Source organism: Erithacus rubecula (genome assembly GCF_903797595.1).
Source record: "Erithacus rubecula genome assembly, chromosome: 5".
Lineage (NCBI taxonomy): Eukaryota > Metazoa > Chordata > Aves > Passeriformes > Muscicapidae > Erithacus > Erithacus rubecula.
The window spans coordinates 7,854,844-7,882,779 of NC_136687.1; the positions used below are offsets into that span (position 1 = coordinate 7,854,844).

The 27,936-nt window shown below is 36.2% G+C and overlaps 1 protein-coding gene across 2 annotated transcripts in view; it reads left to right on the forward strand.

Moving 5' to 3' along the window:
• The window catches only part of HTT (huntingtin), a 78,955-nt gene that overhangs the window by 12,487 nt on the left and 38,532 nt on the right, over nucleotides 1-27,936 (forward strand). Inside the window, exons 7-35 of one of the 2 annotated variants that reach the window (XM_079305849.1) lie at nucleotides 187-328; nucleotides 1,779-1,957; nucleotides 2,404-2,608; nucleotides 3,480-3,527; nucleotides 6,752-6,832; nucleotides 7,207-7,571; nucleotides 9,384-9,507; nucleotides 9,786-9,904; nucleotides 10,805-10,916; nucleotides 11,460-11,600; nucleotides 12,239-12,397; nucleotides 12,508-12,605; nucleotides 14,096-14,235; nucleotides 15,045-15,108; nucleotides 15,504-15,604; nucleotides 17,148-17,294; nucleotides 17,727-17,847; nucleotides 18,079-18,155; nucleotides 20,345-20,496; nucleotides 20,882-21,084; nucleotides 21,905-22,031; nucleotides 22,696-22,823; nucleotides 23,389-23,499; nucleotides 24,051-24,128; nucleotides 24,596-24,819; nucleotides 25,311-25,389; nucleotides 25,523-25,684; nucleotides 26,551-26,606; nucleotides 27,379-27,527. In XM_079305849.1, the coding sequence (XP_079161975.1) occupies nucleotides 187-328; nucleotides 1,779-1,957; nucleotides 2,404-2,608; nucleotides 3,480-3,527; nucleotides 6,752-6,832; nucleotides 7,207-7,571; nucleotides 9,384-9,507; nucleotides 9,786-9,904; nucleotides 10,805-10,916; nucleotides 11,460-11,600; nucleotides 12,239-12,397; nucleotides 12,508-12,605; nucleotides 14,096-14,235; nucleotides 15,045-15,108; nucleotides 15,504-15,604; nucleotides 17,148-17,294; nucleotides 17,727-17,847; nucleotides 18,079-18,155; nucleotides 20,345-20,496; nucleotides 20,882-21,084; nucleotides 21,905-22,031; nucleotides 22,696-22,823; nucleotides 23,389-23,499; nucleotides 24,051-24,128; nucleotides 24,596-24,819; nucleotides 25,311-25,389; nucleotides 25,523-25,684; nucleotides 26,551-26,606; nucleotides 27,379-27,527 (3,892 nt within the window). The remainder of the gene's footprint in view (nucleotides 1-186; nucleotides 329-1,778; nucleotides 1,958-2,403; nucleotides 2,609-3,479; nucleotides 3,528-6,751; nucleotides 6,833-7,206; nucleotides 7,572-9,383; nucleotides 9,508-9,785; nucleotides 9,905-10,804; nucleotides 10,917-11,459; nucleotides 11,601-12,238; nucleotides 12,398-12,507; nucleotides 12,606-14,095; nucleotides 14,236-15,044; nucleotides 15,109-15,503; nucleotides 15,605-17,147; nucleotides 17,295-17,726; nucleotides 17,848-18,078; nucleotides 18,156-20,344; nucleotides 20,497-20,881; nucleotides 21,085-21,904; nucleotides 22,032-22,695; nucleotides 22,824-23,388; nucleotides 23,500-24,050; nucleotides 24,129-24,595; nucleotides 24,820-25,310; nucleotides 25,390-25,522; nucleotides 25,685-26,550; nucleotides 26,607-27,378; nucleotides 27,528-27,936) is intronic. The other variant, XM_079305850.1, reaches the window with a different exon arrangement.

Here is a 27,936-nt window from a genome sequence, read left to right on the forward strand (position 1 = left end):
GGTGGGTTATCAGCATTACCAGATGGTGGTACAGAAGGCAGTGTTACAGCTGCATGTCTGAAGTAAGGCAGTAGTTGCCTTCACTTAATGTGCATGCAGTAATGTTTTGAATAAATGAAAAATACTTTTGCTGGCTCCTTAGTTCATTTCTGGTAAAAAGTTAAGAAAGATGTCTTTGTTTTTTAGGTTTTGTTGAAGGCTTTCATAGCTAATCTTAAATCCAGTTCCCCCACTATCCGTCGAACAGCAGCAGGATCAGCAGTAAGCATCTGTCAACATTCACGAAGAACACAGTATTTTTATGCCTGGTTATTGAATGTGCTTTTAGGTAAGATTCAGGACAAAAAAAAAAATTTGCTTTAGGTGTAAGTAATACTTCATTTTTCCATGTAAGAATATCTATCACTTTGTATGTATGAAAGGTTTTAAGGTAAAGGAAGGATACTAAGACTACCAGTTATACGCCGATGCTTGCACTGTCTGGTGTTAGGTTAGAGGCAGATACTTCTAAAGTTATTTGTTTCTCTTTGTCCTGCAGTGCTAGTAAGCAATATTGAAAATAAGTAGCTGAAGATTGGGAAGCAAGTGACTTGTTGGAAAATATGGAGGTCTAAGGGTTCTGGGTGAACTTGTGCAGCATCAGGAGTCTGAAGACTTGCATGTTCCATCAGCTTGTTTGCTAGTGCAGCAGATCTGATGTGGAGGGTACCCTGCTGTGCTCTGGGCCATGATCACATACCCTGTGACCTTTCTTAGGACCAACATGTAGATTCTGTTAGAACTTAGAGCAGAAATTGAGGGTTTTGTAATATTGACTACACAACTTTGTATCCATATTTTGGAACTTTGCTTCCATATTTTATCAGCTTGGAAGTTGGCGTGGTCTTCTGCTTATTTTGCAAGTCATGACAAGAGGCATCTCTGGGTTTCAGTGGAAATTTGCCTCAATTTGGTCACTGACAAGGGGTTCTTTCCTATGTAGACTGTATTGAAAAAGGAGAGATAAGGAAGACCAACAGATACGTAAGGTGTTACCATGTTAGCCTTGCTGCTTTCAAGAAGTGTGAAAAATTCAAGTGCTACATTGTGACTTTCTTCCCTCTAAAGTCATGTGTGATAATGTCCTTGGCAGTGATGCAGAATTTAAATAGAAACACGAATGGGAACTCTGAGAATTGATTCTGATTTTTTTTTCTCTCTGGGTAGAAGTTTGTTTTTTTTTGTCACAACTTATATTAGTTTGTTAAATGCTCTTGCGTCAGTTGTGATTAGCAGGTAGGTATATGGAAGAAAGTTCCCAAAACAGGGCAAAGTGCAAATATTTTCCATTAGGATAGTGTATCTGTGAGCAAGGGAATTACACTTGAGTGTAAGCTGTCAAGTGGAGAGAGGAAGGAGGCAGGTGAGAGGAGCAAGAGAACCTAGATAAATTGGTGAAAGCGTCAGCTATTAGAAAAAAAAAAAAAAAAAAAAAAAAAGGAAAATTGTGTTTTTATGGAGTAAAAAGAGGTAGGAGACAGGGAAGGTGAGACAGGGTCCTCTGATCATTCTCCCATGTTGCTTAATTGATTGTCAGTAGTATAAGATGCATATTTTCAAATGTTTCTACATTTGGAAAGCACTTCTTTATGCTGCTGCTAGGTTTTGGTTGTTCTGTTTTGTTGGCTTTTTTTAATTTTAAAAAGCTATTATATGGACTACATGAATAACATTTGTGTTGAAACTAACCACTGTCAGTAACTCAGTAAGTTATTTGGCCACATCATTTCTTCCCTCAGGCTTGTTGGTTCCTGTAGAAGATGATCGTCCCACTCTTTTAATTCTGGGGGTTTTACTTACACTAAGGTATCTCATACCTTTATTGCAACAACAAGTAAAAGATACCAGCCTGAAAGGCAGTTTTGGTGTAACAAGGAAAGAAACAGAGATTTCACCTTCACCAGAACAACTTATACAGGTAAAATATAAATAATAACCCTTACCTGAAGAGTACTGATTAGGAGGAAAATAAATAAATCTTGATCCGGCATTAGTCTCATACTGAACACTCCGAATTTTCAAATTCCTGTTTATCTTGATAAATGATAGTTGGTCCAGTGACAGGATTTGTTGATAAGTAATCTGAAAAAAATAAATCAGCAGTACTTGTTGTGTGTGCCTAAAGGAGCCAAAAGCTTTTTATTGGTGCTTTTGATGTGATCCTTACTTTTGTAACAAGGAAAAGAAATTACAGACTTCTACCAAAAAGGCAGTTAAATGGCTACAATTGATTGAGGTAAAGATCAGATATACCAAGCATCAGTTGTTCTTAATTCATTGCTGAAACTTGATTTTAGATAGGATATGACACATATTATGTTCTGTCTTCATAGAGACTTACTCCAGTACTCTGCTGGCTTTCAGGTTTATGAACTGACCCTGCACTATACCCAGCATCAGGACCATAATGTTGTGACTGGAGCTTTAGAATTGCTCCAACAGCTGTTTAGAACACCACCCCCTGAACTGCTCCATGCCCTGACTGCCTGTGGGGGTATTGCTCAGGTCAGTGTATCCAAAGATGAACCTGCCAGCAGGAGCCGCAGTGGGAGCATAGTGGAACTTATAGGTAAGCTCTGCTTTTGGTTCTTGGAGTAAAAGGAAATGAACAAACGTCATCAGCTCTAGTTCTCAGTGTTAGCAAAAGCATGAAGGTTAAATGAAATATAGGAAGCTATGCATGGCATTCTTATTTCCCCAGGTACTGTAGAAGTTCTTTCCCTTCTTCTTTTAAGTGGGTATACATTCATTGATTAATGATAAGCTTCAGAGGGTTTTTTTTTTTTACAGTTTGTATTGATTTTTTTTTGTTACACAAAGCAAGTTGAATATGGTGGCTTTTTTTTACCCCACAAAGTGGATGATGTTCGTACCAGTCATCTGACAACTGTGATTCATAAAACCAGATCTAATCATAATTTGTATTAACTGAGAGCTTCTTGCTGAATACCAAAACCAGCATGAAATTAAAGCATGACTTAAGCTTATCCTTAACTGTTAAAATCAGCTATCAGCTTTCTTGTCTGTGGAGTGCATGTTCTTGAAATTCTCTTAACTGCTACATACCTGTTTCAAAAGAATCAGTCTCTGATTGGATTTTTGTGAGGAGTCTGTATTGGACTAATGGATTCAGCCAGTTTTGCTGCTTCTGGAAGTAAATTATTACCTGGAAGCAATCATAGCAGGGAAATTTAGAACACATTTTTGAAAGCAAACTACACACAAGTGGCACAGAATGTTAAAAGTAATTTGGTGGCGAATGATTAAAAATCCTTAGACTTCAAAAGCAGCAAGTTTGCTATTTCTTCCTGGCTTTGGTTTTGTTTGGATTTTTTGTAAATTTTCTTTTTGTTTTGTTTCCCATTTGTGGCTATTAGAATTCCTTCATGATTTCATTAGCTCTGTCTTTGCCCTGATGTGTTACTTTCTGTGATTTGCAGCTGGAGGGGGGTCTTCATGCAGCCCTGTTCTTGCAAGAAAGCATAAAGGTGATTATTTTTGAAAACAAATCTTTAATTGCATTCCTTCCTGATTTTTTTGGGGTTGTTTTTTTTCCTGCTCCCCACTTCATTGTCTTGCTGAACTTGGGTCTTCATTCACAATTGCCTGTGTTATCAGCTGAGCTTAATCATTATAAATAATGAAAGAATTCTGACGCAATTTCTGATATTGCAGTCAAGATATTCTAAAATCACTTAAAGCAATATAATTTTATTTTTGCTATAGTCCACTGGCAAAGTTATGTTGATGATGATTGATGCAGTTTTAACTGCTTAAGAGCACATGGAAAAATAGTCTTTTTGAACAGGGCATTCTTTTTTCCTAGTAATTCTTAACCATTAATGTAACTTGCAAAATAGTTAACTTTGCTGGTTTTGTTAGGCATGTTTTTTTCTCTCTAATGCCATAATGCATGTGTATGTTTGCATGCTTCAATATGATGCTTTTATATTTCTTTTTCTGTTCTTGATGATTAATTCTATACATTTTTGTCTTGCTATGTATATTTTAATTTCTTTCTTTAATAGGTAATTCATTTAACAGGGTTTTAAAGAATTCAGTCTTCTCTGAAGCATTCTTTTCCCAGTTTGTGCATGACTACTTAAAATTCAATTGTATGTTTACACTTGGATTAAAACCAGTTGTATTTCTATGACAGAATCAGTCTAGGTACAGCTGTGTAATATTTTCATCACCTGCATTAGGTGAGCAAAATGCTGTGAAACTGTGTGAGTGTAGTGTAGTAGGGCAGTCACTGCAAGCATTAGTAAGCAAGAGATGTGCAGTGCTGAAGAGAAAAACTTCAAGGGAAAGTAGTTTAAGACTAAATGAGATTATATGAACTTGAAGGACCATTACAGCGTATACTTTTTCCAAATATGTCCTTCAATCTTTATGTGCAAGGAATCTCATAATGCTTAAATAACCTTATCAGTATGCTTTAAGAGTATACCAAAATGTAAAGTAGTTGTTAAAGTTGAATGAAATAGTGCTTACAGATGCAGTTATTGTTTGTAGTTTAGAAAGGACAGATTGAAAGAATGGATGTCTGAAAGTAGATGTTGCTCCAGCATTCAAGGTGAGAACAGAATGCAACAAATTGGAATAAAAATACATATCATATATAAATATCATTTAGGTTTTTGTCCTGTTATTAGTCTTCATTGTAACTTTGAAATATTAATGATAGTGTAAATTCACTTAAAATTCTTGTTAAAACACTAATCTTTCTTTCACTTTGTGAGAAAACATGTATGAGTCATCAGCTTTCATCCTTTTTCAAGATGATGGTGTGAAGATCTTGTGGTCTAAATAGTGGCATGAACAATTTGAAGAAACTCCTTGACAATTTTGTGCTTTGTACAGGTTTATTTTCAAATTGCGAGTTGTTCATTTCTTGCTCTTTGTTGTTGAAAGGAGGGAAAATCCAAACCTGTTCCGACTTCCTCCTTGAGGTTATTTTGCACTCATATAGAGTAGTGGGCAATGGATGGGACTTCTCAAATTGTAATGCTCCTTTGTGTGGGGGGGTGTAAAGTGAGGCTGATCTGCAGAAATCTCTGTTTCACATCTTTGCAGTCTTGCTGCATCAGACCAGCTTCAGTTCTGAGCAGCTGGCCTGCACTGGTTTATGTCTCAACTTCAGAAGATTATTTGCAAAAAAGACTGAAAATTCCTTTTGAAATCAGAGCCTGTGTTTTGAAAGCAACTTAACTGGATGTTTGTCTTATCAAATAGAGGAAAAGTATCCTGCTGCATGTGTTATATACTCATTTAATACATTTAAGCATGCAAAACCTAATGTGCCTAATAACTGGTTTTCCGTGTTCTTATTCTTTCACTTACTTTTAGAAGTGATCAGCCATGGAAAGCAGAACATCCTGGTTTGTTTCAGTGAAATGGGTGTAAATGTGAAAAATAATAGAGAAGAATATATTTTATTTTGTGATTTTTGTTGGGAACTCCTAGCAGAATTTTACTCATTCATTCATAGGAGTGTGTAGTTCTCAATTACTGTCATTTTGCATAGAAGGTATATGGAAATGCCATGTTTCATTTTCTGCCTTACTTACAGGTTTGAGTATCACAAATCATGCTTTTCAGAGGAAGATGATTTTACAGTGGTGCTGCTATGTATGAAAGCAGTAGAGGAAAATAAATTAATACAAAAGTATAATAATGCTTTTTTTTACCTCCAGTTAACTTGAATAAGGTACAAAGGTATCCACTCAGAGTTATCCTAACGTTAGCTTCTTGCATTATGAATCTTAAACTACCAGTGCAGCTTGGTAGTTAAAACAAGATGGTCCTTCTCACAGCAGTTACTCTGAATCCCTCTGTCCCTGCAAGGGACTTGCAACATCTGGAAGGATGGGCTTAGCAGCTCCCTCTGCTCTCCTTGTGCTGTCCCATGGACACACTTTTCAGTGCAGTTGTGTCCTAGGTTGTCCAGGCAGTGTCCATCTGCAGGCATCTTTCCACTGGCTGTAATTTAAGTAGATAATGCTCTGTGAGTAAGAGAACTCTGTGGTGGTTGGGTTATGTTAGATGGGGTTCTCAAGTTTCTTAGGGCAAAAGCATCTCTGAAGAATTTTTTGTCTTAGTAATCCTTAGCTCTCGGTGGTTGTCCATGGTTCAGCACCCTGTGTTGTGTCCCACCTGTGTTGTCTTGTGCTTCTAGTCTGCACTGCTCTTCCCCCTGGATGTTTTCCATTCTGTTATCTTTGGAGTTCCAAGCAGCCTTTGATACCTTTTGTAGCCTTAAGGAGGAGGAGGCTATTTATTCTATTACTTGTGGTGCATTAATGCCCTTCAGAGTTGAGGGCAGGCATCCAGATGCTAAATATCCAGTCCTTAGGAATAGCACATATGTGATGAAATTAGTGGGATCCTCAATGTAGTCCACAAAAATAAACTAGAAGTAGTAAGTTGTAGGTAGTTTCCTGAATGGTTGCACTGGTAAATAAAATTGCTTAACTTTGTTTCTTTGTCACTGCTGCCTGTTTTTTTTCTGATGTATTAATGAGGGACTGGATGTGGATGTGCACTTTATTCATTCCATTCTTCCTTTCGTCTGTTGCCTGTCATAGCTGTGAAAAATTCTTTGGATAAACTTTTAAAAAACAGATTTCACATCTGACTTCAGCTGTTCAACATTTTAAGCTGACTATAATTTTTGAAAACTAAAGGTTTTTCTTATATCACTTCTCAGGTAAAGTACTTCTTGGTGAAGAAGAAGGTTTGGATGATGATTCTGAAACTCGGTCCGATGTCAGCACTGCATCATTTACAGGTACATGCCTTTCTCTTCAGCAGTGCAGTCAGCAAATACATTCTGTTACTGCTCTGTGCAAAAAGTGTAAGTGATGTGTTATGGTGGTGAGGAAGTGTACAGGCATTCAGAAGACATGGTAAACAGAACTGAAAACATGAGTACTGCTGAGTGTGAAACTGAATGAAGTTGACTGCATTCTTTTTTAATGGGAGTTACTGGTAGAGATGGGGTGGCATCTTTAGAAGATGCCTATTTTCCTACCTATAGCTCAACTGTTTGGTTACACACGTTCCTTAGCCTAGTTTAATATGTGATTTAGCCTGTGTGTTCGTGTTGAGAGTGAAACACAAATTCAACCCCTGGACTGACTCACAAATGCCTGTGTTTTGCAGCTTCTGTGAAGGGTGAGATAACCAGTGAACTGGCTTCTTCATCAGGTGTGTCGACAGCTGGGTCGGGGGGGAGCTCTGCTGCTGATGCCACGGGACACGACATCATCACGGAGCAGCCCCGCTCCCAGCACACGCTGCAGTCAGACTCGGTGGAGCTGGCAGGCTGTGATCTGACAAGTACAGCTGCTGAAGGGGAGGATGATGAGGTGCTCAGTCGAAGCTCCAGCCAGATCAGTGCCGTCCAGTCAGATGCCACTATGGATTTGAATGATGGCACACAGGCTTCCTCACCAATTAGTGATAGCTCTCAGACTACTACAGAAGGTCCAGACTCTGCTGTAACCCCTTCAGACAGTTCTGAAATTGTAAGTGTGCAGCGGGCAGAGGGGGGATCCCCTTCTACTGAGGGGCCCGACATATCTCAGAGCTCTTCCATGGAGGGCCCAGACTTGGATTTGTCTCCGTACTCGTCTTCTACTTTTCAGTCCTCAGCTAGTAACAGTGGAAAGGTCAGCATCTCACACCTCTGTTGGAGAGCTTGACCTCCTTTTAACACTTCCACTTCAGCAATAATGAGAACCTACAAAGCTGTAATCAATGTGTTCTCTGGGCAGGTCGTGTGAAGGCATTACAGATTTTGCTCACTGAAAGAATGGCAATACCAAAGTCTTAACACAAATATATCCTTAATTTTGTATAGATATAGTAAGTATTGTTTTGGTGCAGGAGGGTTAATGGAAGTGTTAAAGGGTGAACAGTTCATTTGGACTAATAAAGGAATATTTTTGGAACACAGTGTTACACACTGCCTTCACTTCTGCCTGTGCTTTTACACACTCAGCAGCACAACTCATCTCTTTTTGTTAATTTTTATTGCATCTTAAATATTTCTCCTACAAAGGGGAAATACTGCATGATTTACAAATGTAGCAGTTACATATCTAATAAACACCTGAAATGTGCATAATGTTTATCTGTTTTAAGGCACTTGTCTTAATTGGGCTGTTGTATTGTGAGCTTGTAATAAAAGCAACAAAAATACAATTACTGGGAGCCAGAGCAGAAAATTCAAAAGGAGAAAAATGTAGAACTTCTTAAGACTTTTTCAAACATTGTCAAAATTTTGATTCTAGTTTTTTGATAGTAATTTGGAAGAGTAATAGTCTCTTAGCACTACAAAAAATATTAGATTTATAATCATGCTAAGCAAGTACTTCAGCAACTGTGAGGAGTGAGGAACCAAAGGAGTGATGCTAATTGCTCTCTGAATTACATGAAGGCAGTGCAAAGGCCAAGGTGAGCAGCCATTTATTGACAAGGTGTGTGTATTGGCACAGTGTGTTTATGCAAATTCTTGTCAGACTGTTCATTCCATATGTCACTTGGCATACAGTTTACAAGCAGTAATTACATGTAAAATTATCCTTTCATAATTGACAGACTAAGTGGTTGTCCGAGTTACTGACACACCAACTTTTTAATGAAAAATTTCCAGGTGCTTATAGAGACAGAAAGTAACTGAAGAAGTGTCTTATTTTCTGATAAAATTAATGAAATGGTTTTGTTTTTTGTTTTTTTACTTTACTGTCATTGATTATTATGATGAATTTTCATTGTTATTTTTCCATATACCTACTACCAGTATATTGCCTTGGTTCCAAGAGACAAATTCTCTTCCAGATGAGTCCATTTTAGTAGTCTCTGATTTTGAATGAAGAAATTAAAATACTTTGAACTTATTTGTCCTTTCTTGTCCTACACAGTGTGTTCTCAGTTTACTTCACATATCCAGGACAAGTGAGGTTATGGTGGAGATTAATTGCAGGGCCAAGTTGTGTTTGTGGCAGTAAAGGTGTTGGTTGTGATTTGTAACTGCTGAGAGAGAGACATTTGTGATGAGGGAGCAAGGGGAGCAATGGACTGAGTGTTTTATTTTGTTCCTGTTGGTAGCCATGTTCATGGCTCAGCTGGGAGACTCAGATGGAACTGTGGCCTCCAATAGCCCAGAGCTGCAGGAGGAGGGGAAGTGCTTTGGGGCTTACATGCAGCTGGACATTAATATTTATCAGGCTCATATTTGCTTTCAGACTACTTCTAGATGACTAACACTGCATGTTTCAAATTTAATACTCTGTGTAAAGATAAATTATTTTAAGTCCTGTTCTTGCACTGTGTAGGTTTTGGAGGGTGCTGAAGGACAGTATTCTGGAATGCAAATTGGGCAGCTACAGGATGAGGAAGATGAAGCTGGAAATGTTCTCCAAGATGATTCATCAGAGTCCTTCAGAAATTCTTCTCTTGGTATGTTGATAAATACAGGGGTGGGCCAGACTGGTGACACCATTAAGAAAAGTGTTCAGGTGCATCTGCACTTCCCAAGGAGTGAAGACTCACATAATGGATATGAAAAACAGATAAGTAGATGGATATGTAAAATAGGGAATATATTTCAACACTTGTGATCAATCACTTGTTTTGATCACTGCTAATTTATTTTTAATGTTTGTATAATTAAGTTTAATTAAAGTGCTTTTAGTTTGCTTCTGAAATGGTGTTTCATGAATTGCCTTTTTCTAAAGCTCTTCAACAGTCTCACCTGCTGAAAACCATGAGCCATAGTAGGCAGCCTTCTGATAGCAGTGTGGATCGATTCACATCAAAAGAAGATTCAGCAGATGCTGGTGATCATGAGAACAAGGTGAGAAGTAGTCACAGGGGTCAGTTTTCAAGTTTAAAACAAGTTTAAAAAAAATTGAAAATTAGTTATAATGAAGTAAATTAGTGGCAAATATGGGAAACCTGCATATGTGATGTATCTCGTTATAGGTCCAAGTAACTCAGGCTGCATAGAGAATCTGAGTTACTGCCTGAATTTCATTTAACATAAGGTGAATACATAAGTATTGATACCTTAAATGCAATCATCAACAAAGCCATACCAGAACACCCTGCTGAGACCACAAACCCTTTTTGTCTCTGCATTAGTAGGCTACATTAATACTTTCTTACTTGAAATATCTTTATGCTGATTGCTACCTGTGTAGGTAACTTCATGAGCTCCTCAAAGGTTAGTCTTGGAGCCTTGTGCAATTCTAACTACAAGTTACTGATTTCCTCTTACACTTTTTTTACTTTATCTTTGGACCTTTTTCTGAGCTGAGGCAAAAGTTTCATTTGTGTCAGGCAGAATTAGATCAGCTTAGACTACTGGGGAATTCTAAATGTGAAACTACTGAAAACTGTCAGTCTTCTTTGGAAGCAAGTTAGAAATAATATGCTTTTCTTACAAAGTTTTTAAAGTACAATTGCAACAAGTGGATTGGCATGCTCTTCAGATACAAACAGCAAGGTAGCAGATATAATTTCTCTAATAAAATTGAACCAATTCTGATACTGCTTATAAACTTCTCCAAAGCATTACATTTGAAGGCCTTTTTTTGGAACATGTATTAACATACATATGAATATTATATATTTATTTTGTATTAAACCTTTATGCATTTGAGGATGTGCAATATTTCTACATCATGTCCTAATATTTTATTTCAACTGAAAAATAATTTTTCTCTGTATAAACATTGTGATTTGCTTTCAATAGCCCTCCAGGGTGAAGGGGGACATTGGGCACTATACTGACAGAGACTGTGCTCCCTTGGTGCACTGTGTCAGACTGCTGTCAGCTTCCTTCCTGCTCACTGGGGACAAAGGAGGTATGTTTGTCTTTGGGCTTCTTTGGTTCTCTTTGTCTCCCAATGTAGACAGTTGGAAATGTGACCACTTTGCTCTGTCTTGATTTTAATCTCACTTTATTGGAAGTATTGGACTTTTTCTGTGGCTGTGCCTAAGCACCTCATCTATATATTTTAAAAAATACATCCAGGGATGAGGTCTTAACCACATTCCTGTCAAGGATGTATGACTGATTTTAAATGTTTGGTTTTTTCCCTTTTCTAAACTCTTACTTGTTCATGTGCCCATATAATATATTATTTTTGGAAGGAGATGAGCTGGAATTATGTTATGGCTGTATTTGAGTATTTCAAGCATATTTCAAATACAGTTCATTTGAGGAAAGCAGAAAAGCAGTTTGTGTATTGCTGCTGCCTCTGATAAACTGAAACTGCTTGCTCTGCCTTCATATTTTTGTGCAGGCTAAGCTATTTTATTTTATATAGTGTTATTAATTATATTTAAAACAATTCAGGAAGATTTTAAATACCTTCCTCTTAATAGTTTTAGTTTCTTCCCCACAGCTTTAGTTCCTGATAGAGATGTGAGAGTCAGTGTAAAAGCCTTGGCAGTAAGTTGTGTTGGAGCAGCTGTTGCACTTCACCCTGAGTCTTTCTTCAGCAAACTGTATAAAACACCTCTGGAGGCAATGGGAGAAGAGTATGGTATGTTGCAGTTCACATATTCCATTTTAATAGCGTGTTTGGATTTTCAAGTGAGACAGCATCAATGCTGAAAACTCCAAACCCAGTTTAGTATTTGTGAACAAATACTGCAGAAAATTGGAATGAACATGCTGTGTGCGTTTGGTGAGGTATATTTTTTGTACTAAGATTTAAATTTCAGTGGATGAGCTTGAAGAACTTCTAACAAGTTGAAGCTGTTTTAAAACAATGAGTATGTAGAAGGGGTTTGTTTATTTTACAAATACTTTCTTCCAATTTAATTCAGTCCATCTTATAGTTGATTTTTAAGCCATTAGGTTCGTTTTTGCAAATTAATCGCAGGGAGCTGTAGTGTGCAGCTGATTTGATACATTGAACAAAATGCTTCTTCTATTTCCCTGCAGCATTTTGTGTACAATTGTTTTTATATATGTGATTATTGGTCTGAATGGTGTGATTGATCTGTAGATTGCATGCACAGAAAGGGGTCTCAGAAGGGGAGAATTATGGTGGGCGTATTTTGGATGAGCTAGTGTTGATTGTCCAATAGTTGAGACCTCCATTGTAACATTTTTGTGAATCAGTAAAGTCTAATACTAGTATTTTTAAAATAAAGTAGTTGTAACTTATTTTCTTAGAGGAGCAATATGTATCGGACATTCTGAACTATATTGACCATGGAGATCCCCAGATTAGAGGAGCTACTGCCATTCTCTGTGGAACAATTGTCAACTCCATTCTGATTAAATCCCGCTTTGATGTGGAAAAATGGCTCATAAATGTCAGAAGCTCAACAGGTAACATTTTATATTATGGGTGTCTTTTTGTCTGTTAATGTAGCATTGCAGTGTTTCATTGCTCAATTTTTTAAAAATTTTTTTTAATTTTTTTTTTTTTTTTTTTTTAGGAAATCACTTTTCCTTGATAGACTGCATACCTCTGTTACAGAAAACATTGAAAGATGAGTCCTCTGTTACATGCAAACTGGCTTGTACAGCTGTGAGGGTAAGCAGTAAGAATTTATTTACACCACCACAGATCACAGAGTTGTGATTCATTACTGGGATGCTGCTATGCACAGATGTCTGAACATGGAGCATAAAATTATTTCTTCCTGGAGAACTTTATTGGCACAGAAAATAATTATGTGGTATAATGTGTAGCATTATAATCTAATCATGATGTTTCTCATAAGAAATATATTGGTATGAGCTTTAATGTTACATTAACCAACAGAAGGCTGAATGCATTAGATAGAAAGGATACCTAGGCTAAACAGGGAAATGTGATCATATAATACCTGGTTGTAGCCTGTATTTGGAGAACAAAAATGAAATGTGAGAAATTACTACTAAAATGTGATTATTTTCTGAAATAATAATTTTTAAAACTGAGAGTGTCAGGAAAGCAAGTGGTTCAAATTGGGTGAAAGATCGCTTAGGCAATTGTTAAAATAGAGATGAGAGCTGAATTGGTTAGTGGAGCTTAGAGTATGTGAATTTTATTTCTGTAATAAATTATGTGGAAGGTGTTTGGTGAAAAGGCAGAGGGGTGAAGGAGTGAGCTTTCTGTGAGGGTTTTTCCAATAAAGTAGAACATGGACAAATTGGAGGCCAAGGGATATTCTTTTATCAACGTGAGGCAGTGGGTGGGTGACTATTGCAGCTTAAAGACCATTGAGGCAAAGCATAAATTTTAGTAAACTGTGAATAGTTTGTGTATGACAATTATGGTTTTATATGCAAAGAGGAGGGGCTTGTGATACAGCTGAGGGAAGGAAATCCAGGTAGCTAAATAAGGCTGTCTTTTTAACTTTCTGCTCAGCATTCCTGTGTTTGTGTATGGTGATTTCACGTGTGGTAATGGCTTTTTAGCAGACTTCACCAGCCAGAACTGTTCAGTTTAGGCAACTTAATACTAGACAACTTTGACTCTTGCTTTTTCTCATGTGGCCTGACTTTATACATTTTGGCAGAAATTTTCTAAGCCTTTTGGGTTGTTAATCCTCAGACAAGAAAGTACATTTTGTGTAGTTAAATAAGACATGGAAGTGTGGAGTTCTGTAACTTTTTCCAAAGGTCACACATTGTGCCTATAGTTGAACATTCAGATATGGAGGTATGGCTTTCTCAAAACTTTGGAATTCAGAACCAGGTGTCTAAAAGTACCCTTTGGAAATTAGGAGACTGTTTGTGAACAGATGAGCATGTAGTGCATGTGGTGTTTAAGCCCTGTGAGCCCTCTTCTAGAGGATTGCCCTCTGATCTGTGAGGCCTGCATTCCTTTCCAGAGGTTAATTTCAGCAGCAGGTTTTAGCAGTTCTCATGGATGGTGTTCTGGCTTTGCAGGGTACTAGCTCTAGTGCTTATCCTAGCTCTTAAGGCAGTAACTTTTTTTAGTATTCTAAAGAAAACAGTTGTTGTTTTATGACTTTCATTCTGCTTTTCAGAGAATCTCTTCTGTAACATAACTGAAAGTTATTTTTTTCTTCTCAGCATTGCATCATGAGCTTATGCAGTAGTAGTTACAGTGAGCTAGGTTTGCAATTGATTGTTGACCTCCTTACTCTGAAGAACAGCTCATATTGGCTTGTGAGGACAGAACTTCTGGAAACACTTGCAGAAGTAGATTTTCGGTGAGTGTATTTTTCCATGGGTGTCATAGCTGAAGTGTGGAGAAGTATAGGAAACTGTAGCTGCAGTGGTGCAATTTCTTCTGAAACATTAATGAGTTTCATAGAACTAATTCAGATCAGTCAGTCCTGTATGAATTCCTTTGTCAAGATACCACTGACTGCACAACCAGCCCAATCCTAGTAATACTGTATTGAAGTTTTTAGTTCGTTGGTCTGTTCTATCAAGTCTTCTGTAAATGTGTGATCACAGAGGGACCCCATAATTTGGAGTCTTAGTTTTTCTGTGTTAAAAGTTCTGTGTTTTTTTAAAGTGAAAGACCCTAACTTGTCCTTTGTTGTCAGCTATTTCTGTTAATACTGAAATAAATGTGGCTGTTCTTTTTCTTGCATTCTCTCACTCTCTATTGGTTCTTCCACACTGAAAGACAAAAGATTTTTAGAGGAAAATTCTTCTTCAAGTATCCTTAGTAATACAAAAGTGGACTCTTTACGTATAGTGGTGTTTGGAATACGTTGCTGTCTTTTCAAAATAGTCTGATGATTCTGTGCATGGGGAAAAGTACAATTATAATCATGGTCTTTAAATAATGTGTTTTTTTAATGGAAGGATTATTTTTCTTCAGTTACACTAGCAAGATAGTAGGTTAGCAAATAGCTTACCTTTTCTAAAGGTTGCAAAAAGTGTTTACTACTTACATTTTCCCTATAGTGGTGTTTTTAAAAAACAAACAAAAAGAACCCTCAGAGCAGTGAAGGGAGAAATAACACGCAATGTTAACTAATGTACTCTAAATTTTATTTTGTCACAGGCTAGTCAACTTCTTGGAAGGAAAAACTGAGAGCTTGCACAGAGGTATTCATCATTATACTGGTGTAAGTAAATTATTTAATCAGTATATTGTGTTTCTGAATTAAGGTACCAGTGCAATGTCATCACCTTGTTTTTAAATTTTGTCATGCTGATGGCTGTTGTATTTTTTGTGTAAATAGACTCATGCTCTAAAACTTACTACAATTGGGAATAAACTTACTATGGAGATTCAGATATCTTAGTTTTCTGTGGTGTGCTTTGTGGCTTGTTCTTTTTATAAGTTAAAAAAATTTGACATTTGTGTAGTTGGAGAATGTGGTTGGAAATGTTAAGGTAAAGATGATCTTGCAGGCTTGTATGATGGATGAAATCTCACTTGTTAACTGTCTTTTAACAATATGGTCAAATGATGAAAATGGTCAGTGAACTTTATTTAATGCACTAATTTATTTTCTAGCTGTTAAAGCTTCAGGAGAGAGTACTTGAAAATGTTGTAATAAGTCTGCTTGGAGATGAAGATCCAAGAGTGAGACACGTGGCTGCAGCTTCGTTAGTGAGGTATTTGTGACATTTTTATTTATAGGAAAAGAAAATGTAGTTTAGAAAGATATTTGCATATTGATGTGTACCTATAACTGAAATAATCACATGGTGTGTTTAATATACAAATATATACATACATATATATTTGTTCAAAAGAGGGATGGTAAACAAGTGCATCTTTGTGGTACCTGAAACATGCATCATTCTGACTCATCTGGCAGTTGTACTTTGCTTTCTATTAGCAATCCAAATACATTAAATTACATTCTGAGGGTCACTTTCAGTTTCAGCTTCTTCAGAATATTTTTCTTCATGCTGAAGTAGTTTGTTCAGTATACTGGCAGTGTCTGATGGACTTAAAATATTGCAGTTCTACAACTCCCAACCATTGCAGTTTTCACATGATTATACACAGTGTATCTTAAAACTTCTGTGCTCACTGATCATAGTGCAACAGCTAATTTTGTTTGCAAAGCAGATGTTTGCTGTTAACCTACTACAATTACAGTTGCTGTTCAGACAAATGCACCAAAGGGTAAGAATTAGTTAGTAATTTATTTACTGGAATTGAAAGACCTACATTTTATGTTTAAAGAAGTTAAGAGCATGCAATACTGAATTCCTGGTATATTTTATTATCAGGGAGTTTCTTTCTTAGTTTTTTCATACTGTTAAGTGCTGTCCATTCCTAGTAACAAATAAAGGACAACAAAACTTCTAAAAGTTAGAGCATTTAAAACTCTTTATATTGCCAAAGCAGCTCAGCAGAGGAATCGTGAGCTGTTGCATCATAGAGCTTGTTGCTTTTATTAAGGGTCTTGATTCTGAAATGAAGTTATTTTGCTAACAAGTGGTTATTTTATTAACATTAAGTGATAACAAGTCGAAGTTTTTTTCTATCTTCATGCTGACTTAGTGATAGGAGGTGTGTTAAAATTGGAAAGGACTTAACCTGCCCAAGAAAGCTACTACAAGCTTGCAGAAACCCCTTGAAGCATCCAGAATGGACAGTCATTGGAAGTATTCTCACTGTGATTGCAAAAACATATGCACAATAGCTTTTCACTTTTACATAAGCTGAAAATATTATTGTTCAAGATGACTGGATTTGATTTTTTGTTTAAGTTTTGCTTCACAGAAATCAGATAGTAAAAAATTACTCTTTTCAGGTAAAAAATCAGTTCTCAGTTGATATAGATTCTCATGGGGAAAATATCTGTGGAGATCAGGGAACAGCAGGATCGAGTAATCTGTGTAAATGTTTGTTGTAGTGTGTATGGGGAGGAATCTCCAGAAAAGACTTGGCTTTTTTAATTACTGTATGTCTGGAGCAGTTGCTTTGTCATGACTTGAGCTCCTTGATTGTAATGAAGAGCAGCTATATAAAGCTTAATTCAACTGAATGAATTCAGCTTAATGAATTTTGGTAACAGCTTTTATTTACAATTTGATATGTGTAATTAGCATATGCTGAACTGTATATGAAATGTAATTTAAACTGGGTGTTAAATAATATCTGAATAAAATTTTTTCTTTTTGATGCTCAATTTTCTTTCAGGCTTGTTCCAAAGCTGTTTTATAACTGTGATCAAGGACAGGCTGACCCAGTTGTGGCAGTAGCACGAGACCAAAGCAGTGTCTACCTGAAACTCCTCATGCATGAAACACAGCCCCCATCTCACTTTGCAGTCAGCACTATCACCAGGTGTGTTCCTGTCTAGCCTTGCTTCAAAAGGAATGGAGACCCAAATTTCACTTTGCAATGTCTAGGATTGTAGTTACATCCTGCAAATCCATGTGTTTATGAATTCCTTTTCTAGTCTATAGGAGCACCTGTAGTAGGTTTAAGCTCCACAGAAACTGACTCATGTTCAGACAGTTGATCTACTATTTCTTTTTGCTAATAAAGAGGTTTTATTTATAAATTAAATAGCATTTACTAATACAATCCCGAAAAAAATTACAATAAAAGATGGTATTTAGACTGTTCTCTGTTTTGGTATGTTTTTACAAGGAGGTTGTGAAATACATAATAGTAACTTAAGCTTAAGTATATAAGTAATAAAATTAATAATTTTTGATAGGAATGAGAATTTTTAAGTACGTGTTTTAGTGGGTATAAATATTTTTATTTCAGAACATACAGAGGTTACAATATGTTGCAAAGTCCAACAGATGTCACAATGGAAAACAACCTTTCAAGGGTTATTGCAGCAATTTCCCATGCATTGACAATATCAACTACAAGAGCACTTACAGTGAGTTTTCTTACATATGAGTTTCTTTCAGTTTTCTTGCTACAGTGGCTGTCTTTTTCCTGAGTTACATGCTTACTTTATTTTTTTGTGATTTCCTAACTATATTTGTATCTGCAGCTTTTGTACTGTGACAATGGTAGTAGTTATAGATTTAATTCTCACTGTTAAGATGCCGTGTTGGTAACTCTTCCTGTGATGAAACTAATTCAGTTCTTGATGTTTACTTCTCAGTTTGGCTGCTGTGAAGCTTTGTGTCTTCTCTCTACAACATTTCCAGTCTGCACCTGGAATGTGGGATGGCACTGTGGGTATGTTCCCTCTTTTGTTAATTGAGCTTCTGAAAGTCATGTTTGCAAAACAGAAGTGGACTTACTTAGGCATTGGAAGTCCTGGTTTAGGTATATGCTGTTAAGCTTATTTTAGCAGTTCCTTAAGAACTTCATAGAGAATACAGAAGATTATAACTTCAAGTTGTCAGAGTATTAAGTGCCAGCATTTATTGTCCCTGTAACCATGGTGTCTGTCACAGGGATTGGCTGCAACTGATTTTATAGAAAGATACATTCAGTATCTATGAATTATGACCTAGGAGAAAATATTCCGTGCTTTTGAAAGGATGTTTATCTTTGGGATATTGTACTTCGTATTGTCTTTTTAAAATTGGAACATTTAAATTTTCTTCTTGGTTTCATGTCTGTGTTTAAAAATAGTGGGCCAAGGAAGCTGGTTCATCTTGGCTTCTATAGTAGTGTCAGATGCATTTAAATTATTCTCACTTGGCACACTGAGTGGGAACAGCAAGTTGGGTATCTATAATACTTAAGTGCTAATAGAGGTAATAATACATGATAGTCCCAAATTACTTACATTCTGAAGAGTTTCTTCAGGATGAGAATATGCAGGTGGCAGCCTAAAACCTTTGATTTTGTCTCTAATTATTAGTGCTGTGCCAGGTGAGCAGTAAAATTAGCTACTGGAGATGTACACCTGTGTAGCTGTTTGGTTTTTAAATAGATTTAACATAACTTGTATTGATTTTTTTTTTTATTACTATCATTGTGTTTCTTACTCTATTCAATTGGAAAATTTTGTCTTATTTTAAAACCAAAACTCAAATACAAAAAAAACAAGTGTCCCTCAGATGCTTTTTTTGACAACAGACCCTTGCTTTCCTTGCTGGCCTTAAGTATGGTGTGCTCTGTATATGTAGTATAAAAGGTGTGTTCCAGTGGTAACAAAGTAATTCAGGATGTGAGCAGTACTTAGCTGAAAAATAAAATCAAGAATCTTCTCTTCTACAAGCTTAAAAATGCTTGCTCTTTTTATTAAAGATATATCTAATATTTGTAAGTGATCCAATGACATATCCTTTGTGCTTTCTGTTGATTCCTTCTTCACAAAGTTTTGGCCAGTGTTTATACTAATTTATGTTTTAATTTTTTTTTTTTTTGTGGAATGATAGACACATTTATTGTTCTGGATAATAAGAATATAATAACATGGATAGTAACATGAGAATTTTTGCCAAAATTCCTTCCTATCTTAAGTATTGTGGTTCTTATGATTAAGAAGTTACTGGAACTGCTGCATTCCAACTCTGTACAGCTCAACATAGATAAACTCATGGATTTCTAACTGTATGTGGAGTAAATAACAGTTGCCTTGAAAATACTTTCCAAAAACCAAAGGAAGGCACTGTAACTTTATCCTAATAATAGCTATACTTAGTGTCAATTTAATTTCCTGAAATTCCTGTAGTTTTGTTATACCAGAGTGACTATATTAGAAGATTTTAATTATTTCAAATTACAAAATACTTTGAAAGATTTCCAGATCCCCTTTATTTACAGGTTACATAAGGTCTTTTCCTGAAAGAAACTGAAGTATTTAAGTCTTACAGCTTTGAAGTGATGTAATTCACAGAGTATTCTGCCAGACATCTTCTGGTAATCTCTGCTGTTTCTTAAACTTCACTTCCATGAGAAAATCTGGTCTTATAATTATTATCAAGGAAAATGCAGAATGCAGCAGAAAACTACCACCTTGGGTAGTGTTCACTCAAAAAATATACAGGATTTTATGGAGTTCTATTGTTTAATTAATTTCTTGTAATTTTAAATCTATGTTTTTCATTGCAATACTACAGGTAGTATCTCACATCCCTACCTTGCATATGCACAAGATTTTACTGAAGACAGTTCAGGACTGTAGTGGTTAGCATGTAAATACAGAATTCTTCAGTTTATCAGTAGATGTCACTGTAGCCTTGATAATTCTTTTAAAAAGAAGCTAATGGCTCTTAAAGAAATCAGACTATTGTCAGGTCTCTGCTACAGATTGCTTTTTGAAGTTGTATTTGAGTGTTAAATGTGTATTTCTGTAGCACAGATTTCATTTTATTAGATTGGCCATCTACTTGACTGTTGGTTTTCTCAAGACTTTTAATTTGCCAAAAGAGGGGAAAAAAGATCATGACATTCCAAAATTAAACTTCCAGTGTTTCCCAGCCAAGTTCTTCAGATGAAGCTCAGAAGGGCTGCACCATTGGTATGGCTGGCTTGGTCCTGTCTCTCCTTTCATCAGCATGGTTCCCACTGGACCTCTCAGCACATCAGGATGCTTTGATTTTGACTGGAAACTTGCTTGCAGGTAAGGCAGGACAAAATAAGTAGGATTGCCCTAATATTTTTACCATTAGGCTTAGAAGGGCCATATCTCACTCTATTCTCATTGTATGCCATGAAAAACTTGCAAGATGAGCAGAAGAAATAAAGAAGGAACTTGCACCCAGGGGGTTTGAAAAGAAACTGCCTCTTGGTAGCTAAGTTGCAAATTTCCTTCACTTGCCAAAGACCATGCTTAGTACAAGCTGGGTACAAAGAATTCAAATTTTGTTGGTTTTAAACTGTGCAGCTGCTCCTGGCTTTGAAACTCTGATTGAATTTCTGTTCATATAGAGACGATAACTGTATCTGCCTTCAAAATTTTCAGGTGCTTAATTCTAAGTTTTGTCTTTTATTTCCTGAAATTGCAGCAAGTGCTCCCAAGTGCTTAAAGAATCCCTGGAGTGCTGAAGAAGATGCAAACCAAGGTGCTGCAAAGCAGGAGGAGCCTTGGCCAGCTCTGGCAGATCGAGCTCTTGTCACTTTAGTAGAACAGCTCTTTTCTCATCTGCTGAAGGTCATTAATATTTGTGCACATGTCATGGATGATGTTGCTCCTGGTCCAGCAGTAAAGGTATACGTTGAAAATGTTTTAAAAAATGATGTGACTTAAATATTGTTGTGCTATATATAGAAACCATCACAATATCTCTTCACATTTTTAGACTTGATACAAGTATCTCATTCCTTGACAGTGACTGCACTCTGTCTAGTAATGCAAGTACCATGAAAAAAAACCATGTTTTTCTTCACATAACAGGTTTTTCTTTACTTCTTACCCTAAATTACCCTAAATTTTGAGTCTTTCATTCCTGCTGACTTCACTTGGAACATTAATTCAGTGAGGAGTATGTAGAGTACATGGAGTATTGGATTGCATACTCTGGGAAATGTGCAGACTTTTGGGTTGGTTGGCTGGTTGTAATGCACTGAGCTCCTTTTGGGGCTAAAAATAACTTTTATCTTCTGAATATCCTGTAAAATATTTTGACTTCTGAAACAGCTTTTATGATTTGGGGTTTTAGAGATTTTTTTTGAGGCATATACATTTAGAGACTGATTTAGAAACTGTAAGACAGTATTGTTAAGATCAGTAATTTCTTCATATTTTAAAAATGTTTGAATATAATTCTGACACTCCTTTATCTGGAATCAAAAGGAACTGTAGTCATTGAGCTCTAATTTCATCTTATTGGCTTATACTGAAGCTGAAAATAAAGTGGGAACTGTATTGAACTATTTCCTTTTCACACAGGAAATTCATGTCCTGAACCTAAAACATTTCTATTTAACTGAATCAAGGGGAGTTTAAACAAGAGAATATGCTTTTATTTGTGTAGAAGAAGAAAAGCTACTTGTGCTTACAAAACTAATAAAGCTTCTTTTAATTCTAGGCAGCATTACCTTCTCTCACAAACCCACCTTCTCTTAGTCCAATTCGGAGAAAGGGGAAAGAGAGGGAGCCTGTGGAACAGGCATCTGTGCCAATGAGCCCTAAAAAGAGTGGTGAAGCAAGTCCAGGTAGGCACATCACTCCTGTTAACCTTTCCATCTACCTGCCCCACACTGTGTGGTTATGGCAGAGAGAAGAAATAAAACTGAGTAACCTCTCTGGAATTTCAGTTCAAGAAGTTGGCAGGGTACTGCATTGGTGGAAAGGCAGCTGTGGGTGGGGGCTTCTTTACTCTTTTGGTTTTTATTGACTGTAAGCTGAAAATTAACTGTACTTTACAGATCCAAAGCACTTTTCCTCACTTTTTCTGAATCTACTCAGCTATTGACTAAAGAAATTTTTGAATGTATGTTACTTAAAAGAATTCGAAAGTTGTTTTCCAGCTTTTGGCAGGAGTGACTTACATTGCTTTTGGAAATGAGATTCTGAATCAAGAAACCTTTTCTTTCCTTAGTAATGAGTGAAGAAAGCACGTGTTAATTCTGTTTTGTAAATTGTACATGCACTTCAGTACTAAGCCTCCTGGGTTAATTTCTCTCCCCACAGCAGGCTGGATGGTTGGAATGCTGTTCATTTTCCAGTTGTGCACAGTGTGTTTCTGTAGTTTGTGGAAACATACATGTGGATTTAAAAACTATGCTGTTTAATAAGGCAGATGTAAATTATATTGTATACATGTAATGAGCAACCTAGAAAAGGCATATTTTGCTAATTCTATGATTTTCTTTTAAGCTTCTAGGCAAACTGATGCTGCAGGACCTGTTCCAACAAGCAAATCATCTTCAGTAGGAAGCTTTTATCATCTTCCATCATACCTGAAGTTATATGATGTCTTGAAAGCAACCCATGCTAATTATAAGGTACTGCATGCTGTTGTTTGATTGAACTGCAGCGGCATTGGATGATCATTTTGTTTCTTTCAAACAGTCTCTGCCTCTGTCAGCTCACTTGTTTACCAGTGTAAACAGCTTATACACACACACAAAAAAAAATTTGAAGTAAGGGCATGACTACCAGCAAGAAAAACAAAAACTGGCCAAACAAGAACCCTTGATAGATGTTGTCACCCTGTTGTTTCTCTGCTGTCATTATTGCTGGTACCAAGTTACTCTTTGCTGGCTTGACAGTGCTGGATAAATCCCCAAGTCTGTTCTCTCTGCACTTTTTTCCAGGATGGGGAAGCTTTTTCCTCATTAGTTTGGGTAACAGAAGTTACATTCCCTAGAGAATTGGTCATCTGATATGTACATTTCAAGGACTGTGTTCTTATTGCACCCCCTGTGTTTATCAGAAATGCACATCATTTTGTGAAAAACTCATTTTTGAAAAAAATAATTTTGTGTCAATATCTACTTCTTCCAGTAATTTGTATCTCCTTGTCAAGTAATTGTTAAGGAAAAATGAGGTTTTATTTTCTGGGAACAGGTTACTTTGGATCTCCAGAACACTAATGAGAAGTTTGGATGTTTCTTACGGTCTGCCTTAGATGTTCTCTCTCAAATCTTGGAACTTGCTACTCTTCAGGACATTGGAAAGGTATAAGACTTGTTTTTCTTTTTGTAGTTTACTTGTCCAGTATCTGTAGTCCTTCCTGGGAGAAAGCACATATCACTGATTTCAAAACTGCTACTCTTCCAAGGGGCTGTAATCCTAGAATGTTGTGCTATTTCAAAGTTGAATAAAGTGCTAAAGGAGATTCTCCAGGTTAAATTGCTGCTGTTGAAAATTGGAATATTTTTTTACTTTTTAAATTTCATGTGGGAATTTTTCTTCCTAGCCAAATGGTTTACCTTCAGTCATTCCCTAAATTCATATGTTTAAATATACTAAATGTCAGAAGACTTATTGCCCTCCTCCCTCTCCTGTGTTTTGATATTTTTTTTCTCCTTAACTGTGGTGTTGGACATTGTAGTATTTTAATATTAGGATGAAAATGTTGAAATTTTATTTCTTTATGTAATTCCATTATTTCCCTTAAATTAGTTTTATTTGGTACAAAAACCTGTGCTACTGACCCATTTTCACAGTGATGTTATATATAATGAAGAAAAATGCAATTTAATGCACTTTTTTTTTTTATTTTCTAGTGTGTAGAAGAAATTTTGGGATATCTAAAGTCCTGTTTCAATAGAGAGCCAACAATGGCAACGGTGTGTGTACAGCAGGTAAGGAGTTATTTTTTTATGTGTTATGTGAATGTTAATGCTGATGTTCTTTGGCTTTCTGTTAGATACTAAGAGTGGCCATGATTTTAAGGGAAGTGTTGTGTGTGTAGAGGCATTGGCCCAGGTGGTGCAGACAGAGCATATTTTCTTTCATTTTCACTACTTGTTCTGTAACTTGATACTATCTGGATCATGTTTCTTCTTGAACTGCTTCCAGTTCACGAACTATCTTAGCTAATGTTCAGAAAACAGGCTTGTTTCCTACCTTACCAAAAGTGTTCTTTAGATAGTTTACTGTATCAAAAAAAAAACCCTAGAAAGCACAGAACTGACTGCCTTAGCAATAGATTTCTGCAGACTTCCATTTAAATATTTAGGTTTAAGTCCTCAAAGGTAAATTACAGTGAGAGACAAGTCAAGAGTTTTTTTCCTGAAATGTTAACTTTTCTTCCAATTTTCTTCTGTAGTTGTTGAAAACACTGTTTGGGACAAACCTGGCTTCTCAGTATGATGGGCTGTCTTCAAACCCCAACAAAGCTCAAGGCAAAGCTCAGCGTTTGGGCTCCTCCAACCTGAGGCCTGGTCTCTACCACTATTGCTTCATGGCCCCGTACACACATTTCACACAGGCCCTTGCTGATGCCAGTCTGAGGAACATGGTCCAGGCTGAGCAGGAGCACGATGCTTCAGGGTAACTTCCTTCCTACATCATAATGTTAACTTGAACTGGAGTCTGTTCTCGGTGGTTTTCATAACTGTGAGTGTCATTCTGGTGCTGTGTAAGTTAAAAATACAGACTTAAACAGAGTGACTTGTCTTGGTGAGGACATCCTGAATGTTTTCCAAAGCCAAGTTAAGTCATTAAAATGGATATCACTGAAGTTTTTTAAAAGCATAATACATTTAAATGCTTGTACTTTATTTATTTATTAATACAGCAGATAGTCATTATGTTAAAGGAAAGGCAGAAGGATAACTAAGCAAAGACTAGAAAAATCTTTCTCTGATCTAAGTGTATTGTAGGTTTTCTCTGCTCTTTGGTTTTACTAAGATTCTTGAAGCAGTCAAGTAGATTAGGAAGTAGCTGGCATTGGTAGAATAAAATGCATCTAAGGACAGTATATTTGTTGTATTTTTTTTTTTAATGTGTGTGGGTTTCTTTTTATTTTTCTTTTGTAACAGATGGTTTGATGTGCTGCAGAAAGTTTCTACACAGCTGAAAACTAGCATTTCCAGTGCAGCAAAACATCGTGCTGATAAGGTACTTGTATCTCTGTTCTCCTGAAAGAGCTGTACCTGAGATGTAAAACGTTTTTTCTCCTTTTAAAACTAATTTGGTTTTGAATCAGAGACGTGTTCAGATGTTAGATTACTTTAAAATCTCTCTATTACAGAATGCTATTCACAATCACATTCGTTTATTTGAACCCCTTGTCATAAAAGCATTGAAACAATACACAACAACAACGTCGGTACAGCTGCAGAGACAAGTTCTAGACTTGCTTGCTCAACTGGTTCAGCTGCGAGTTAACTACTGTCTTCTGGATTCAGATCAGGTTGGTACCTCACCATGTTTGCAAATTGTCATACAACAATCTCACCAGCAGACAATTAACATCTGCAGCAAGAGTATTTCCAGCAGTCCATTCATTGTACTATAAGACTGAAAGGAGGGTGAGAATCAATCTCCTACCCCCCAGCCACAAATAGCTTCAAACTTCTGGGGATTTTTTGCATCTAAATGACTTGTTGAGTTCTGCAACAACTATATAAGAACTGCTCATGAGATTGACTTTAGGAATAAAAAGATGTAGACAGTACTTCAAAACTTCATTTACAAATGGAAATACCTTTTTCCATACTGAGAATATGGATTTCCTTATGACTGATAATGAGCATCGTGATTGACAACTGTTGTTTGATGTTAATGGCAGTAAGGAGAGCTAGTAACAAATACAGTAGTCTGTAGTTGTGTACAGAAGCAGTGCATTTGTAGCATAAAATTCAAGTGGTTTACTTATAAGTGTTTTATTTACTACAGTTATTTTTAGGTTTATAAATGAATGTGGCTTGCAATACTGAAGTTTTCTCTAAGTTCATAAAGAGATAATTGTTTTAAATGCATAAGTACTTTGGATTTAACTTGGTTTAGATTTTTCTCTGATTCTTAACTTCTTGACTGTAATACCTCAAATATTGTATTCCATGAGTGAAAGATGAAGGTATACTTAAAAATATACTGACTACTATAAGTTCATGCAAGCTGTAATAAGCTTCAGCAGGTTTTCCATATTCTGTAACTGCAGAGGGAACATTTCATAACATAGTGCATATAATTTTCATTGCCTGCCTATAACTGTCAAAATGGTTTCAAATGGAAATTAATGTCTCTGTTCTGATGCACACTTTTCTCTCTCTTTAGGTGTTTATTGGATTTGTGTTAAAGCAGTTTGAATACATTGAAGTAGGACAGTTCAGGTATGAAATTGGCAAAGATCCTTTGAAAAATGAGGATTTACAACTGTCTTGTTTTGAAAGATAGATTAGTGATGTATCACAAGTATTGATTAGATTTGCTGGTTATTTCTGCCTTATGGGAAAGGGAGAGTTCTCTCCTGGCAATGTGGTCATTTATTCTCTGGCTCCAGTGGTAACTCTTTCATATATCTTAGGTTCCATGTGACTGAAGAAGTCAGGAAGTAACATGGAAAATAATAATAATCTGCAACTGTATTGTTTTGTTTCTCCATTTTGGTATTGTAAACTCATTTCTTTTGGGCCTCCCCTGCCAAAGCTAAGCTTCTAGAAATCAGCATGTCATTGCTAGATGCAATTGCTTAAGGGGGAGCTGTTTCTTCCTATTGTGGATTCAGAGTGAATTCATGTGTACTTTGGTCATCTGGTTCACATTGTATAGGATCTAATAGATCATAAGCAAGGCAGTGAAATGTCAGTTATTTCTGTTTTTTCTCACACTTGAGTTTAAATAAAGAGAAGTTGTTCTTTTGCTCTTCTACAGAAATAATCTAGACAGTATGTTACGATATTAGTAACTGTAAGGGTCAAAGCTTGAAATAAATCCCTGGGGAAAAAGCCCATTGTATAGAACAAGGCACAGAAATTACAGAAGTATTGTATGAAACCAGAACAATATATTCTTCAAAAAAATCTTGACTGTGAAAAGATTAGTTTTACTGAACAAAGCTGTGCAATTCAAATTTGACACTTTAATTTTTTGTTTTATTTTCAGGGAGTCTGAAGCAATTATTCCTAATATCTTCTTTTTCCTGGTGTTGCTGTCTTATGAGCGATATCATTCCAAACAAATAATTGGAATTCCCAAGATCATTCAGCTGTGTGATGGTATCATGGCCAGTGGGAGGAAAGCTGTTACACATGGTAATTCTAAAAAACAAAAATAAAAGGAAAGAAAAAAAAAGACATTGACACTTATTAGTAATAATTCAGCAATAAATCCAGTGTTGACTAATAAGCTATAGAAAACGGTTCTCATACTGAGTATTCCAGAGGACACTAACTCTTAATATGTGAAATACTTCTCACTTACTTCCTTCAGGAAATTTATTACATCATACTAACACTGCTGCCCCACATTTTGCATTGTTCATAATTGCAACAAAGCTTTTATTGGAAACTTTATTCAGTAATAAGTTCACAACTTAGCAGTATGTGCAAGGCTTTGATTTTAATTTTTGGTCCATTTCCCTTTCCTTCCACTTTTGCCCTTTATGTAGAAGTGCATCTCATAATTTCCAGTGATTCCATTGAGAAATACTTTATAAAAATA